Here is a 17,730-nt window from a genome sequence, read left to right on the forward strand (position 1 = left end):
TGGATCCCGAACCCAACCAAAGAAGCTGGTTGATCCCTCAAAGCGAGGATGGCAAGTCGGACATGGATGTAATTGTGGAATGGTGTAGCGTGTATGAAAACTTCAATGCTTGGCGCACCCAGAAGCAAATTGTGATGTGCAAGAAGGTGTCTGATTTTCTTACAAGCAACAATCATCTCAACAGACCAGGTCCAGAATGCTTAAAAAAGGTTAGTGGGGTTTGCATGTAGTTTGATTTCTAACTTCCTGTCCTAATCATCATCTTTTTCTTTATTTTCATCTCTTTTTGTTCCGTTATATAGATCAAGTCGCTTGAACGGTGGTTCAAAGATGCGAACGAGTTGAGAAAGGGAACGGGGGAGGGTAATCTCAACGGTGAAAAGTTTGAACATACACTGTCAAAGGAGAAGGTGGAAGAATTTAAATTGGCTAAAAGAGCAGGAGGTAGTAAGAAAGATGATAGTGTGGGCAGTCTTCAGTGTATGTACATATTCAATCATCTTTGAATTCATTACTGTAGCTGACTTGACTTCTACAGAGAGAATTCTACAAAAATGCCCTTGGTTTGAAGAACTCAAGCCCGTAATGGGTGATTGACCCTGGGCCAATCTGTTGGCTGTGAGGGACTCATTAGGTGATCAAGTTAACACCTTGAACTTGCTCGATACCTTGGATTCAGTGAACAACTTTGATATCAACCTGTCTCAAAGTCTGAGCAAAGGTACCATCCCTTACGACAACGATTGGAATGAAACTCCACCTCATAATTGTAAATCTTTAAACCGTGAGATGTCAATGGACATTCTTGAAAATTAAGATCTTCAAAATGTATCGAAGAACAAGGATCTAGTCCGTCAACTTACCCCGAACACTAAACTGGCTAATCCGTCTAACAAACGTTGTTGAATCACCAGTAAGGATAGTAAGGAAAATGTACTTATTCCCGATAATCATTCACCTCAAGATACCTTAGGCATTAACTCAATAGTCAAATGCCTAAGTACTAAAGAAGAACAGATTGAGAGTGAACAACGTGCTGCTTGTACTCAAGAGAATCTCACTATGAAACTCACCGATTCAATATCCAATATGATAACTTCCAATTGTGAAAAAGAACTTGCTATGAAAAAATCTTTAGCTATTAAGGAAATGAATACTAAGCAATTACTGGCACGTAGTAAAATGATTGTTGATCTAATTGGTGGAGGTATGGACCCCACAGCAGCCGAGGAAATGGTGTTGCGTCAGTTACCTGACATTGATTCATCACAGCCTCAAGCCTCAACCTCGAAATGATCATTTAACTCCACTGAAGACACTATTTGATATTTTGAAACATTCAAAAAAAAGGTACTCATCACATGATTCAATTGAAGTTGATATTGGATTGTCAAGTGTTATTTAAAATGATATACATGAACATTTGCATTTCAATCCCAGAAGATAAACAAGTCTGAGTTATCTTTTCAAGATTTACCTTAGGTCCAAATTTTTTGCTTACTTAAATTTGGAGGATGCCCTTGCAAAGATGAGACCGATTCCTTTTATACTTCCCCCCCAAAATCTTAAACTAACAGCTTGTCACTCCAAAGAATTCCCCATACACATTCTTGTCTTATGATTACCTCAAAAACTTGATTTGTGTTTTCTCAATCTTTATGCTTGTTGTCCTTGGCTATGTCTTTACATCCTTATAAATGAATCTCACTATAAAAGGTTTTTTCTTGAACACTCACAAAAAAAGAGCGCAAAATGTTTTCTCAAGAAAATGTAGGAAGACAAACATGTGATTTAATTTCATGAGCCAAATGTTTCATACTTTGACAGTTGAGAATGTTCACAAACCAAATAGAAATGAAAAAAAAACTTGTGAAAAAGGAAATTTGAGTGGAATCACGTAAAGACAAATTAATAATTGTTTATATTACAAAAATCTAGAAATAACATATCTCGGCGCTGCACCCCATTGGCCTGGAAATTTGGGATTGGCCCTTGGTCCCCTTCCCATGGTTCTGCTGATGAATTCAAGTCATTCATCCCAACCATTGGTGAACCTTCTACAATCATGAAGTTGTGCACCACCACACATGCCAAAATCCACTTACATGCATACAGTGCATCTTTCATGTTGGTGATTGAGAGTCGCAATTTGTGGAGCGATCCAAAATGGCATTGTAACATACCATTAAAGTGCTCAGAAGCAATTCAAATCTTTGAAATCAAGTTGTTGAAGTGATTTTGAGCTGGTGAAAGGTTATGGTAACGAGAACGCTTGAAAACAGGCACAATATGCTGTGTAGATGCATATCCTGAGTCGGCTAGAATATACTTGTCCTGAGAGAAGTATGAGGGCAAGTTTTGATAGAACTGAACATTGTGCAATCATAATCAGATGTTAGAGTACAATCAGTATATTAAATAAGAAATGAAAGATTTGGATTAGAAAAAAACCTCACCCGAGTCGATTTCAATTGAACTTATCCTGAAATCTCACAACGTACCTTGCACCATACAGGACCATTTCTCAAGTCCTCATTCTTTGTACAGAGCTCTCAAACTCAATCATCCACCACTCAAAAACTGTCTTTGATCACCATCCTTGATTGATCTCAATCTCAGCCCAAGTCAACAAGCACGGGAACCCACTCTAGTTTTCATCTTTGACGTGAGGCAAATAGCCATTTGAGAAAGCTTTACTGTTATGAAATGATTTCTAAAACTGTTGCTCACTCAAACTGAGTTCCAGTCAGTCTTTTCAATGGAAAAAGCTTGAAGTTTCTCGATTGATCAAATTTCAGCTATAAGGTTAGTTGCACAATGATTGAAAAATACTTTATTGTCTTTGGAGATCGGTTGACGAGCTACAAGCTCCTTGATAGATTTCATTCTTTAGTCACTATCACGATAAAGTCCTTCAAAGCGTAAAGTGGCTTGTTGTAATATGAATGACATCAGGATGTTCAAGAGTTTGACTTGAATGATGAAATGGATCTAATCACAACAGGCCTTGAACAAAAAAAAGCAAGGAAGCAATCGATGATGTATTTTTGAGAAGCCAGTTGATTGAACGAGTTACCAAAAAGACAATTTGATGAACGGGTAGTCAAAGAAAATGCTGGTATTAAGACCTGATTGAGTTTGATCCGAGAAAGGATTGGGCATGAACAATTTGGAAAAGTGAGGATGTATGATTGGTTTATGTAGTGGGATTTTTCAGATCAAAGGGTTTGTCTGGGGATCAACAAATGAAAACCATCCTTAAGTTCACCTTTAATCAAACACTTCATGACCTCTTTTGTCATGAAACATGAGATTTTGTTTTTTTACAAAAATTGCTTTTCTACATGTAGAAAAGCGGACATCTAGAATGCGCTTTCTGGAAATCCGGGCTAAGTGAACGCGGCCTTAGTATGTCACTTGAATTCCTGGGGTTTACACTGACTTTGTTTCCTCACCTCTTGTGATTGATTGAGTGATTTGATTCTAGTGCTTCAACTCATCAAGTCCATCCCCCTGAGGATGCAGAAAAAGGTCCAAATAAAAGACAAGCTGATCCAGTTGCTCTTCAAAAGTCAGTAACATCACTCAAATTCCTGGGATTCAAACTGACTTTTGTTCTTCATGTCTGACAATTGATACATTTGATTTCAGTGCCCTGAACTAGTCAATACCAGATATCATTGCTCCTCAAGGAGGCCCTCTGACAACCCTGTGCCAGCAACGCAGCGCGGCGCAACAAAGGCATTTCCAGCTGCGTTGCTCCGCAACACGCAGCATACATGCCACAACCTGTGTTACGTTGCGCCTAGCACCACAACACAGGATAGGTAAGCCAAGTTGCGCGCCGGCTCACCCGTCGCGCAACGCAACACACGCAACAGCACCAAAAACCCATAAAAACCAATGCTTTTGTGGACCGCAACGCAAAGAGTGATGTTGCGGTTGGAAAAAAACTCTGATCCCAAGGGCTTTGTTGCGCGTCGGGGTGGCCCGCAACACTTATATAAAAGTTGTGCGACGTTGCGGCGTGTAAATTCCGCAATGCACCAGGAGCGCAGCGCGCAACAGCTGCGTTGCTGGCCCAGGGTTGCCTCTGATCATCTGTGAGTCTACACTCTCACCATATACTGTGCAGAAAACATCAACTGACTTTAGGAAATCTACTGTCAAATCAGCCAACAACATTATGGATCCCGCACAGGCATATTATCTATGAAGCTCTGTTCAAACAAGATCCTCAGTTTCTAGTTTCTCCTTGTTGTTTTTGTTTTTTTGTATTTCCACGAATGTATGAAATAGCTTGAGACCAAACCTCTTGAGAAGGTGACAAACTTAGACAATTTTCTTATCTAGAAGGACTGATTTGCAAATATTTGGGTTTCATGCTTGTTATATCAGTTCAAAAATATTGTAGCTTGGATCAAAATCAGGATACCATCAGCTTTTTCATTTTCTTTGTGACAAGGTTTTGCAAGTATAACTGAAATGAGTAAATATTCTCGACATTTGAGAGGTTTCAAAAATGAAGCCTTTCATCCGCTGAGAGAGTCCATACTCCACACCCTATCTCAGTGCTGAAGAGAACCCTGCCAATATTGTAGCAGCTCTTCATTTTCCCCATCATCTCATATTCTTTTTAATATCCTTGGGGATGTATACAAATAGAATCCTACAGCCAGGGCATCTCCTTGGTCAAATGGTTCCAAAGTACTATCATACCCCTCACAAATTCCTTGGATTGCAACTACCCAGGATCTTGGACATCCTCTGTGAGAGAATGAGATTTGTGTTTAATGAGCGGGATCAATACCCGAACCGCTGCGCCACAAATGGCGGGTGTGGAGCAAAAGCGGAGCAATTTTTTGGTCCGCCATGCCCCCCGCCATTTATAGCGGAGCACGCGCACCACCATCGAGGGCCGGGTTTTTTCATAGCGGAGCAATCACTCCGCAACCCGGCCCCAGGGGGATATCTCCGCTATATAACGGAGATATCTGTATGGGTACAGGGTATATCATTACCATCTCGACCTATCTCGATTCTCCTCCACCTTACGCCACACTACTACAGGTGAAACATGGACGACCACGGTCAATTCGAACGATGGCCACCTGTACTTTCCCCTGGTGTTGCTCATGTGCATTCAGATTGGACCACGGTCAACCTGTGGTTCGCAGGACCAATTTTTTTGTTATATTTCAGGTGAGTCGGGTGTCTTCTATTTCTACAGTCAGAGTTCCCACTTTTTTATCAAAGTTGACCGTTTTTTTCTTTGATACCTTTCTTTCAATTCATTTTACCTTTATCATGGCACTGTCACAAAGCAGCTCACAATCTTCTAGCAAAAGCACCCTTCAAGTCCCCAGCAAGGGACCCAATAATTGAACTCTGCGACCACCAAGTCCGTCTCGTACCCGACCTGGATTTGTGGTCCCTCCAAAGGACTCACGTTCAGCTCTCACTGTGTCGACTTTGTCTGACAAAGAGACTCCCGGATCTCTTGCTCATCGCCCAGCTTCACCTCGACCCCCGGCTTCTACCATCAAGAAAGTCAAGCAAGCTCCAGCAAAACCAATCCAACCAGGAAAGGTAAGCTTTTCAATATCAAATGTTATATATTATCATTGAGCTAATCGTTTTGTTTCCTAGACTGTTTCGTCAACTAGCAAACGAGTTCGATCTTTGTCACAAGGATCTTTGGGTAGCCCACGATCACCTCCACCAGCAAAACAATGAAATATTGATGTACGTACTTTCACCAGTTAAGAGTAACCCTTATATCATATTACTTACCATTCTATTCTAGCCCTTGGAGGTACCTGAAGGTGCCGATCTGTCTCAGGAATCCGAGGTTGAGATTGTGGGGACCAGTGAACCTGGATATAATGAATCTCGGTCAATTGGGGTCATGAAGCTCCTTCAGTACTATTTTCCTCCTAAGGTGAGTGTTGTATAACCTCTTTCTCATACTTTTTTATCTTCATTTTCTACATGATTCCTAAGGCTATATCTTATATAAGAGAATCCACCCGGTACACATGGGGTTTGAAATAAATTTTGTTTTATCTTTTTACTTTTCCTTTGCCTCGTAGCCCGCTATATTTTTGCTAAGAGCGGAGCCCCTCAGAGCGCGCTATATGGCGAAAATATAGCACTCGGACCGCTGCGCCATCCCGGTGATTTTTTTTTTTGAAAAATAGCGGAGCCATAGCGCCTCCACCCATAGCGCAGGCTCCGCTCCACTCCGGATATTGGTCAATTTCCGGAGTGTAGCGGAGCAATTCGGGTGTTGGCGGGATGTCTGGTTATATCTCAAAAACCACATAGCCAAGAGATTAAATTAGTTCTTTACTAACAGGGCATTCAATCTTATAGTAATCTGAAGCCCATTTTGTCATCCCTATATACAGGATTATCTTGACCAAAACTTGTCTGGATTATATTTAATGGAAATGATGTAGTGCAGCCTCTGAATTAGATGGCATATATTCATCTTTTAGGTTTTCTCTGGTAAACAGTTAGGGCACATTCACTCAAGCAATTTCTGGTGAAAAATCACATTCTGCAAAATTCAAAGTGTCTATTTGGTGGTGCATATTTCATTTTTGCATTAAAAAATTTACAGAATGTGATTTCTAGTCAGAAACACCTTAAGTAAATGTGCCCTTTGTGTTTTTTCTAATGATTGTGAAGAGAGTTCCTCAATGCTCACTTACAGGATTAAACACTCTCCCAAATGGAATAATTTATTTTTTTGTAATAATTAATGGGCATTTATATGACAATAATTAATTGTTCCAAAAAAATGAAAAATTATCCTAATTGGGAGGGTGTTGAATCCTGACAGTGGTTCTCCAGTGTGGTTCATGCAAAAATATCAGACCTTTCCACACATGATTCAATCAGATGACTCATAAATATCCTCCAAAGAAATGATATGAAATAAGAAGACCTTTGCTTCCAATTTTGATTGCCTCAAAGCTCTCCTGCATGTCCGTTGAGAACAACCTCTTGGGTTCCATATCCCACTGTGGTTGTATCCTTGGCTAATTGAATTTTTGCCAAATATATATCTCTCAATCACATGACATTGATGGGGATGGTACAAATTTGTATGCATCAATGTTTTTGACAACCTCATGAGAGAAATGGAACTTTCTTAGAATCATGTTGAAATGGCATCATTCTTATCTCTATTGAGTGCTGAAAATACTGTTTCAAATTGTGTGATTGAACTCAAGAAGAAAGTCACAAGCTGGTCATGGCGTATCAGAAGATGTGACATAACACATAAATTTGTCAGCTCTGCCCTGATATATGATATCAATGGTGATCTTGCAATGTTTCAAAAATGACTGTGGCTCTATCTTTGCGTAATTGACTGCTGAGTCATTTTCAGACATATTTATGTTTCAAAATCTTGCAGGGAAGATTTTGATGATACTCTATGGATCATCCTCTGACCCTATCATGATATAAAGAGTACTTGCTTCATAGAGACTTGTGACAAAATGTCATCATCCTTATCTTCATTGTGTGATAATGGTATCCTCTGAGACTCATGGACTTGACCTCAGGACAGAGGGCGCAAGCTGGCCATGGTGTATCAAAAGACATGACACAAGGTTACCAATAAAGCAATTATGTCCTGTTCATCTTTTTATCTAGTCTTATGCCACAAGAATCAGTGTAAAAATAAACAAGTTTGTTCTATTGTTCTGCCTTGTGATCCTATCACTCCTTCCCTTGTTGTATTCTCAACCATTATTTAAAAAATCTTCCAGCATGAAACAATACAGCCAAGTAGCTTCTATTACAGCATGCCAGGACTTCTCAATCAGAGATGCCAAACAAGTCTGAAGTAAAGCTACTTGATGAGAATCTCAAGCTTGCTCAAATAGAAGAAAAAGCTCAAAGAAGTTCAAAATGAAAAAATATGTGTCACCTTGCAAATGTACAATGGAACAAATGAGAAACCTGAACAGCTTCCTAGTGGCTGATTTTTCATGGAAGCAAGGTCATACTTTGTACACAGATCAATCACAAAGTCTATATTTGGATTTCCAACAATGAATAAACCTATTTTCTGACTTTTTACCACTACATCAAACCGTTGCGCAGCGACTGCACAATTGTGTCTTCCTTAATTGTCTATCCCATCTTCACCTCTCTTGTAAGAACTAAAACACCTTCTTATAGCTTTTGGAATCCCTTTATGCCACCTGCTCCTCCTTCTCACACCCATATGGAAAGATCGCATCCAGCTTCATTGCAAACAAACACGTGAGACATGTGTGAAGACAATATGTGAAACAACAACAAGATGAACTCAAATGTGGCAGGAACAGCCTCAAAGTGGCCTACTCAATGCCTGGAAAGCATGGACATCAATCAGCTATGGGAACACTTTTCCAAACAGGCAAAAAATTGTGACATGAATGTAGCAGCTAACTTAGTTCAATTATGTTGGCACTTCTGTTATCAATGAAGGAAACTACTATACAAATCAAAGAAATGGAAGCCCAACCCAAAGTGTCAAGTAAAGCAACCCAAAGACTTGACAACTGTGAAAAGTAATTCCGGGAAATGCTACAGATGCCCAAAGGAATGGCAGCACCTGTGTAATTTCATGGAAAGGACAAGGGAGCCAACGTTGGAGGATATAATTCTCCTGTGTAGTGTCAAAACCATTAAGAACAAAATGGTGTAGTTGAAATGTACAAATCCCAAAGGGAGGAAGCAGGTGGAGTTATTGAAGGCCGATGTGATGTTAGAGACCAAGGCGAAGTATGGAAGATGCTATCTGGATTGAGAAAAAGTAGTTCAATACTTTTGTTTTATGTTGTTGTGTAGTTGGTTTTATTCAAATTGGTGTTGACATTGTTTTTCCCTTTTAAAACGCTCTCTCTTCCTTTACAATGTTTTTCCCTCATCAAGGAATTTGATTTTGAAGGTAAGAGTTGTGTTCAAAATTTACTCATTTTACTAACAACTTCACAGCTAAAATGTTTGCATTGTTGTTTGATCATCCCTTTGTATACCCTTTTATTTTTCTCTATCTTATTACCACAGCTTTCTCTCTTTATTATCCTCTTGTTTTTCCTTGTCCAGGTTTGTCTAAGAGTTTAGAACTCTCATTCTATTTTGATTAGCACATGTCTTGTTAGCACCAGGCTAAGAACCTTTCTAAAGCCTAGAATTAGTTTCTATGTGTATGTGTGATTATCATTGATGAATTTTATTTTGAAGCTTTCTCTCTTTATCATCCTCCTTGTTGTTCCTTATCCAGGTTTGTCTAAGAGTTTAGAACTCTCATTCAATTTTGATTAGCCATTGTCTTGTCAACACCAGGATAAGGGTGTTTTAAACCTGTCCAAAGGTTTCTGTCGCAGAGCTTCCCTGAGTGTCAACTCTCCATCCAGCTCATTTTCTTACAGCCGTTGTAAGATCTACTGGCAAATTTTTGAAAAGTTGTGTTGTTGCCAGATTTAACTTTTGAAGTCAAAAACTCAAAAATTATGTCAATTTGAGAGTAACTCAGTTGTTCTTGTGCTAGATCTGACCAATGGGCAGTAGAGTTATCAGTCTCAAAAGGGTTTGTGGTAGTTTCCGACCTCTACATTAAATCTGGCAACAACACAATGATCTGAAAATCTGCCAATAGATCTTACAACGGCTGTACATACCATTGATCAAAAGACACAGTGCCCAAATTCCTTGGGTACCAAAGAGAAGGAATTAGAATGATAATTTTTCCCAACAGGAACTAGATGTGTGAAGAATAACAAATTATTCACCACTCTCATTCCTATGCAAAACTTTTGATGGTATGATGCACATTCATGAGATGCTGCTGAGACAATGAAGAGGCTGTGTAACTGTTACTTGTGCAAAAGGGCAACCACCCCCACTGCTCTAGCAGTTGTATAAGCTTATGTTGTCTCACAAGTTTAGAGGCATTCAATGTAAAAAGACCATAGCATGATATACTGAATGTTTTGCCCATTCTGCAAAACATTTGTATCTCACATCATTACAGTTGGTTGCAAGAAGCTTGTCCAAATTTGCCCACAAAACTTAAGCAATTTGGCAGTGAATTTGTGGCTTTTTGAAAACAACTGTATCTTATTGATCTCTTCCTGAACTTGTGACATCACTGTTGGGGGGTGCTCTGGTCAATAGGGGTACACAAACATTTCAACCCAACCTCAAAAACCCATCCAAATAACCCATGGCAACCCAATTGATTTTGAGTTTTTAGCGCTAAAAAATCCAAAAATCAATCAGGTTGCCATGGGTTTTCTTACAGCCGTTGCAAGATCTACTGGCAGATTTTAAAAAAAAATTGTTGTTGCCAGATTCAACTTTTGAAGTCAAAAACTCCAAACTATATCACTTTCAGAGTGAAATCTATTCTCCTGGTGCAGATTAGACCAATGGGCAGTAGAGTTATCGATCTCAAAAGGGTTTCTTCAAGTTTTTGACCTATACATCAAATCTAGCAACAACACAAAGCTCTCAAAATCTGCCAATAGATCTTACAATGGCTGTAGGTTGGGTTGAGATGTTTGTGTCCCGCTAATATCTGCAGTAGGAATATATGCTTTTATTCCTCTACCATACCTTTTGTTTCCACCACTCTATTGACACCTCTGGTGAACCTCAATCTAAGCTTTCATTGTCAAGAATGATTCACAACAGATTGAATCATGCTCAGAAAACCATGTATCATTTGACCAAAATCAGGGTGAGACAACGAGTGCATGTTATCTTACCAATCCTCTTAGCCTATCTATTTCTACCGGAGTTACAAAGCATTATTTTGAAATCAGATCATGTTGGTTTGTTGGTTTGACAATACCCCAGGAAAAGGTGTTGATCCCCAAGCGGGATATACGACATCTTGGGTTAGATGAGGATCTCACTTACCTCAACGCATGTCCTCCCCTTCCCGACCATCATTTTTAAAGCTTAGTCCCGCGTCCATCTACATCCAAAAAATCTACCAATATCTTCCCCCAAACCTCAGTGCCAAAATAATCATACCACATATCTAAAAATAAAGATGATTCAATTGAGACTTGAAGAAAATGATAGTTCATCATTATTTTTACTTACGTCCAAATTTTAGATCAGGTACGTTTGCTTTCTGAGCATGAGGTATAGCTTCTAATATTTTGGCCTGTTCTTTGAATCCGACAATCTGATCTCTTTGACCGTGTAATGAAAGGATGGGAATTGAGGGACTGATGGCCGACAGACCGTCTCTTAGATCAATACCTTGACACTAGAAAAAAACAAGTGAGTAAACATTCACAAAATAGAATTGGAGGATTGGAGCTCAACTGCCATTGCTTGCCGCACTGTGTGGAAGAAAAAAGTGGCAGATTTGTATCCTATTCTGATCATGATGAGAACAAGATCAAGCGCAGGACGTACTAATGACAGCCCGAGGCCTTCTCGCCATTGACGATAACCGAACACGATGTTCTAGCATCTCGAGGTTCTAGAATCATTAAAGGCACCTTTGTATCAATAACTTCCTTGGTACAAGACCAATGGTAGTGAAGTCAACTTACCTTAGGTAGCCAATCAGCATCATACTGTGCCTCCAGAAGTCTTTTAGTAAAGTCGTACTTCCTTTGTTCAGCTGTCTTCGTGTCGTCTCCTCCTTCTTGAGGGAAGAACAAACCGAGATCTGACATGTTGGGAGTTACTGCAAAGGTAGCCGCTAGAATGGCATGTTTGATCCGAAAAGGTAATTTGTCTGATTTCATCAAAATATGTTGAAGGATTGTTCCTCCCTTTTTTGAATTTATACCCAATAATGATGGCGGACCATTTTTAGGGCTCTGAGAACGAAAATGACGATATTACGATCGGAGGGCATACCATTGAAAAACCCAATAAGTCGACCGACTTGAATTGAAGGTGCTTGTAGCGCAGATGGTCAAGAGATAAAATCAAAATTAGTCAACTGATCCGAGCATACTCCCTGAGATATGTGATCTCTCACTCACATTGATAAGCTCTATTGTATCATTCCCCATATCATCCAAAGTCAACGGTTCATTCTCTCGACCTTTGGGAGGTCGACTCCAACCAATATCTCGGTTATCAAACACCACCACTACGTAAATTTACAGAGACCATTCAAAAGATGTTCAGAAGATATTTGATGAAAACACTGCGGTTCTATATCAGAAACACTTACCGGTATGATCATGAGATAAAGATTCCGGGAATGGAGACCAATCGATCAATCCGACTCCAGCTAATCCATGGATCAAGATTAATGGTGTATTTTCTGTTTGTGAGCCCTTGGTTCTGGGTTTTAGTACTTGATAAGCTATCGAGTGCCCGCTTTGGAGTTTGCAGTAGCAGATCTGAGTCTGGTCGGGAACGCTCATCAGGAAGTATTTCTTGAAGGAATCTTTCAAACCCCAATGTTGACGTCATCTCTTCAAATCAGTTCACTTGGTCCTCGGTCACGTGAGCCGCGGTGTCCTCCGGTCATCATCGAGTCCGCCGCACTCCTCTGGCACGCCGGGGTGGAAGATCAAACTGGCTCTGGAAAGGGCAAAACGATTTTATATGAAGGCATAAGCTCAGCTCAAATAGAGTACCGTTATGAGCCAATCGATTCCACGTAGATTCATCGCACTTCTTGCTGAAGTTTCTTTGCTTCGAAGAGCCATATCAAATGCGCCAAATGGTGCTCAGGCGCAACGTTGAACGCGTGCAAGCTACAGAGGTGCGCCATCAGACATGAAGCACGCCTCCAGTCTACGCCCACAGAAGGAATGCAGTTTCAAGAGACATTTGGTGAAAGATAGCGATCTATGCATTCGAATTTAAGTCACTCAATCAACTCAAGCCAATGATCAATAATGTAATTGGAGTAGGAATCGACATTCTAGACATCAGGCGACTACATCGATTACTATCAAAGTCACTCTCCTCGCGCGTGCGATTCATCAAACGTATTCTAAGCTCAGAGGAAATGTGCTCAAACGAATGGAATTCGATCAGTCATTATCCTCACCAGAAGGCGGAAGCCAGCTCATCCACTTCACCTGGTCTGCAATCGCGAGAATTGCAGTACCTTGCTAACAGGTTCGTGGGAAGTTTTGAATCACTTTCTTCGTACAGGTTGCTCATCATATCTCGGTAAACCTACAAATCAACAGATGGGCAGCAAAAGAAGCTGCCTTTAAAGCCCTGTATCCAACTTTCAAACCAACGTGGAAGGAACTGAGTGTGTTGAAAGACCAACAGATCCGGTTGGCATTCATGGCCAACCCTTCAAATCTTCAGCATGCGTTCTTCGAATCCCTTAGCTCAAAGAAGCCCATGATTATATTCCAACCTAAAAATGCGGCGAAGATCCCACTCCCTGATTTGCATATGAGTTTGTCACATGATGGTGATTATGTTGTAGCAATTGTAGTGGCCAGCTCCGAGGGTTCTACGAGAATACCCCAGGACACAAATATCTGAGCCTAACAAGGATCTAAATTTCAATTTTATGATTTCACAGTCAAGAGTTGAATAATTGGAGAAAGCATTGTTGAATTCTTTCACCATAAATGTACAATTGATATGTCCACAATACAGGGTAATCTAAACAACTTGGACTTTAGGCCACTTCAATTGAGGTCCAACTTGACCTACACACATTTGACCCAACTTGTGACCAATTTCAATACAATTGTCAAGTGGCTTATTCAATCCAAGGGCACCTAACACCCCACCAGCAAACGCATCTCCAGCGCCATTGGTATCGACGATCTGATCATCACTTAGTGGTGAGACTGCTACAATGAAGTAGTGACCAGAATCGTTCTTTTGAATGGGAGCCGATGAAGGGAATGGTGAGACACTGGAGGATGCGACAATGGTTGCTTTGGCACCTTGAGTGATGATCACCACTCGGGGTCGTGAGGTAAGCTTTTTGGGTAGCGAAGCGATGCGAGTGGCAATGACTGTCAAGTCGGTGGTCTATATCAAAGTACACGTGAGAAACGCTCCATAAAGGTGACATTGTTGAGTTTGACACTATGTTTGACTTACATCCCAACTGTGAGCTTGTGCGAAGGCTTCGGCTTCTGATTCATTTCCAAAGAGATAGTCAACATAAGGCATCACTTTGTCGACGTTATCTTTGAAGAATTGAGGGATGAAAGGTGCCGAAAGATTCATTGTGAAAACCTAAAACAATCCAAATCAGCGGTCGTGTCGGAATTGGTTGATATATTGAGCTGATAGTAGGAAAGTAGACCAACTTTGTTCTCCTTCACCGAGATCTCAGCGAGCTCCAGGGTGCTTTCAATACCATGAGTAAGGAAAAAACCGCCGACGTAATAGAACTTGGCATCTTGTATAGCCTTATGTCAAGAATCAGTACGCTGTTCAAGAACTCGATTACAATCCGGCTTCTATTCACCTTTGACACCTCCGGGGTCTTCAGGTGAGAAGGTGCGAATTTTTCAGCCGCGCCCAGTTGAGTGCAAAGGGATCTACGTAGCTTCCCCAAAGCGGAAGGAACAGAAGTGGCAGGACGATCAGCTGGTGTTGCTTGATGTGACCTTTACGGCTTGAGCTTTAGAGGTGAGGCGGGGAAAGCAAGCGAATTTGCTTACCGGTCATGCCCGGTAATAACTACAGCACAAGCTCCAGTGGGTTGTCCATCCACAACTTGATAAAGGTCTTGAAGTCCTTCTTTTTTGTTTGCTGACCTCAATTGTTCAGCCAAATCGTCTTTTCCCACAGAACCGAGATACACGGTCGAGCCCGCTGGCAAGATGTACTGGGCGCAACGCGCAGCGTTTTGAGCAGCTCCACCAGCGACGTAAACAGGTGACATACCGGTCACCTCAGCGTAACTTGGTTTCGAAACAAGAACGAATCAATAAACAGAAGATACACATACATGTATCGAATTCTAGCTACTTGAACTTACATGGGCATGTGTTTTTCTTCGGCGAGGATAGCATCGTTTGATTTCAAACCATACTTCTCTAAAAGCTTCTCGCCATCTCTGACCTGCATGTCCAAAAGGGCTGTTGACCGTCAAGGGCGCCATTTTGGTCAACATCGGTGATCGCGAATAAGTTATCCAGATCAACTTACGGTTTCCCATAGCTAACAAAATAGGTGATGATGCCATTTTTTGGTGGTATTGAAAGATGATTGAATCGAGGTTGAGGAATAAGAGCAAGGTTATGAAGAATGAGTTGGCTGCTGGGTGAGTCGATTTCCGATCGGCAATGGCTCAAGGTAAACAAGTCGACTCCCCTAAAGCCATACTTGTCGATGGGTTTTACCTCACCAAAATGCACTATACCAAGATCTTCAAAGACTGGATCACCAAACATCAATCTGATGTATGTATGTAGGAAGTCAACCTCAACGTCATCACAAATCAAAGCTTAAATATGCCCAAACATGCCCAAACCCTCAACTCTCCACTTGCAGATCAATGTTCAGAAACATGGTGTGCGTGCACGTATAACATTCAAGCAGCCAGCACAGCCAGAGGCATTTCACTGTTCAAGACTGAGGCGGGGATGCCCAAGAGTCTCATAACATCATAAGTCATCTCTGACATAGAACCTCTGCCAACAAAGATTTCTGAAACACTTGAATGATTGTGTTGGAATTGTCCACAAGTATCTGTTCAGTAAGTTTTTGGCAGCTTTACAATCACAATTTGATGTTGCTTTATCTCATCTTAAGGAATCTGATTTGATATTGATTCATCATTCAAATTTCAGGGATTTTTTCAAGAAAGATGCTCCTTGTGCAATCACAATTGCTATGACTGGTATTCCGATGGCTCCTGGATTCCACAAATGGCCACACTGTTGTGATATCATGGCAACTTGTGAGAAGGTTGTTGGCCCCTGTGACATATTGCTTGAGTGTACCTGTGTACCTCTTCCTGAGGACCACAAAACTTGTCAGGAGACCCTCAAATATGCAGATTTCTGTTGCCAATTGTGTGATCAGTACTAGAGTCCACCTTTGTTGTATCACGGACCGGTACTCGATAGTGCTCGACGCATCGAGATCCTGAAGAGGACAGAACTAGATGGGATTATCCTCACTTTTTTATCATTTTTCACAACCTCATTTCCCTCATCACCTCGCGCGCAATGCCGCCAGACGCGCCGGACAAGGACCAAATGGTCGAGGACGATCCTGGCTCCAAATCGACCTCGCGATGGTCGAACCCGACCGCGTCTAGCCAAAACGACGACGCGATCGCAGCTTTCCTCAAAGGTTCGGAACACGGTTTGCCCCAGATCGAGATCACCACCGACAGCCTAGGAACGACTCCCAAACGGTCTGAAGTACCCCTCCTAGTCGAGTTCGCTAAGAAAAGGGCTCGTACGAGCACTCCTGGCTTAACCACCCAAGACCATGTCCAATCGGTTACGGGTACCCCCCGTTCCGAAAGGATGGCGAGGCTAGTCCCTGGCTGTGAGGAGGATCGTTCCCTCACAGTCATGCTAGCAAAGCTCGTGGCGGTCGCGAACGACGTCATGCAGCTTCCGGCCAAAGGTCGACTGGCAAAGCAGGTCCATATCGATGTGGACTCCTGCGCCGACATATTAGTGTTAATCAACGCTGCGTACGACCAGCACCAGTTCGAAAAAACGAAGAAGTCCCTCTTCCATAGACCGGCGTCCGCTCTTGCAGGCTCCAAAAGGGCAGCGGCGCCGTTAATGAACCCCCCACAGACAAGCTCACCAGCAGCTTTTGATTTCCAAGCTTCGTCATTTAACGACAAGCTTGACGTTCTTAGCAAACAATTGGCAATTCTGACTGAGCATTGCAAGCCAGCTAATGCCAATAGAAAACAACCAAGTACGAACCCGGCTAGCTCCTACGCAGCAGCTGCATCCAAAAACAACGGTGCTCAGGCTCAAAACCAACCAACAGGTTCAAAACCAGGCCACCGTCAAGCCACCAAGCCCAAGACCAAGAAACGTCTAGCAAATACAATTACGCTAGCCCAAACGGACAAAAGCAGTGTTGCTCTGGGAACGCTATCCATAACCCAACTCATCCAGGGATTCAACAATGCTTTTAAAGCAAGCAACACCAAGTTGGATGAACCAACGGAATCAACAATCTCGGTGAAGACGGTTCAACGCCTCCCATCGAATGACCTGGTTCTACATTTTGAAAATGTGAACACCGCTGAGCGTGTTCGAACTAAAGAAAAGATGTGGCTACCTTTAGTGTCAGCCTCATTACAGGTGAAGCAGGAGCACTACACGGTGCTAGTCCACGCGATCCCAACTTCTTTTGATCCTGATATCACGAGTCACAAGGAAGAACTCATCGCCTCAAACCCCGAGCTTTTGAGCGAAGTAGCCTTCATCCGATGGCTCAACCCCAAGCTCAAGGATGATCCGTCTAAGAGATACTCCACCCTCCTCATAGGCCTTGACACACAGGCGCAGGCTGACAAATGCGTTAAAGAGAAAGTATGGTTTGGCCGTGGCCTTCATAAAACTGAAGCAGGTAGAGACCCACCAAAGAGATGCTACAACTGCAGGAAGACAGGACACACAGCCCCTTCGTGCCCGTCTCCTGCAATGTGCCCTTACTGCGGTGAGGCTCACCACGCCCATACTTGCCCCAAGAAAGGATCCATCCCGATGAAATGCACAGCTTGTGTAAGATCATTGACCCAGATGGACCCTACCAAATCAGTCA

At 41.9% G+C, this 17,730-nt stretch overlaps 3 protein-coding genes across 3 annotated transcripts; 1 reads left to right on the forward strand and 2 right to left on the reverse strand.

Annotated features, from left to right (window-relative positions):
* Positions 1-10,408: 10,408 nt before the first annotated feature.
* On the reverse strand, positions 10,409-12,410 carry MELLADRAFT_118364 (hydrolase/acyltransferase; the record flags this gene model as incomplete). Its single annotated transcript, XM_007417539.1, has 9 exons — positions 10,409-10,798; positions 10,930-11,053; positions 11,119-11,287; positions 11,347-11,363; positions 11,440-11,506; positions 11,580-11,804; positions 11,893-11,934; positions 12,021-12,130; positions 12,215-12,410. The coding sequence occupies 8 exons, from the start codon at positions 12,408-12,410 to the stop codon at positions 10,965-10,967; spliced, it is 915 nt and encodes a 304-aa protein (XP_007417601.1).
* Positions 12,411-13,003: 593 nt separating this feature from the next.
* MELLADRAFT_68807 (uncharacterized protein) lies at positions 13,004-13,500 on the forward strand (the record flags this gene model as incomplete). Its single annotated transcript, XM_007417497.1, has 2 exons — positions 13,004-13,116; positions 13,191-13,500. 2 exons carry the CDS (start codon positions 13,004-13,006, stop codon positions 13,498-13,500), a joined length of 423 nt encoding a protein of 140 aa, XP_007417559.1.
* A 43-nt stretch (positions 13,501-13,543) lies between these two features.
* On the reverse strand, positions 13,544-15,209 carry MELLADRAFT_45801 (uncharacterized protein; the record flags this gene model as incomplete). Its single annotated transcript, XM_007417486.1, has 7 exons — positions 13,544-14,001; positions 14,074-14,211; positions 14,286-14,387; positions 14,447-14,519; positions 14,643-14,885; positions 14,963-15,062; positions 15,133-15,209. 7 exons carry the CDS (start codon positions 15,167-15,169, stop codon positions 13,624-13,626), a joined length of 1,071 nt encoding a protein of 356 aa, XP_007417548.1.
* Positions 15,210-17,730: the final 2,521 nt, after the last annotated feature.

This window comes from Melampsora larici-populina, assembly GCF_000204055.1.
Source record: "Melampsora larici-populina 98AG31 unplaced genomic scaffold MELLAscaffold_74, whole genome shotgun sequence".
NCBI classification, from domain to species: domain Eukaryota; kingdom Fungi; phylum Basidiomycota; class Pucciniomycetes; order Pucciniales; family Melampsoraceae; genus Melampsora; species Melampsora laricis-populina.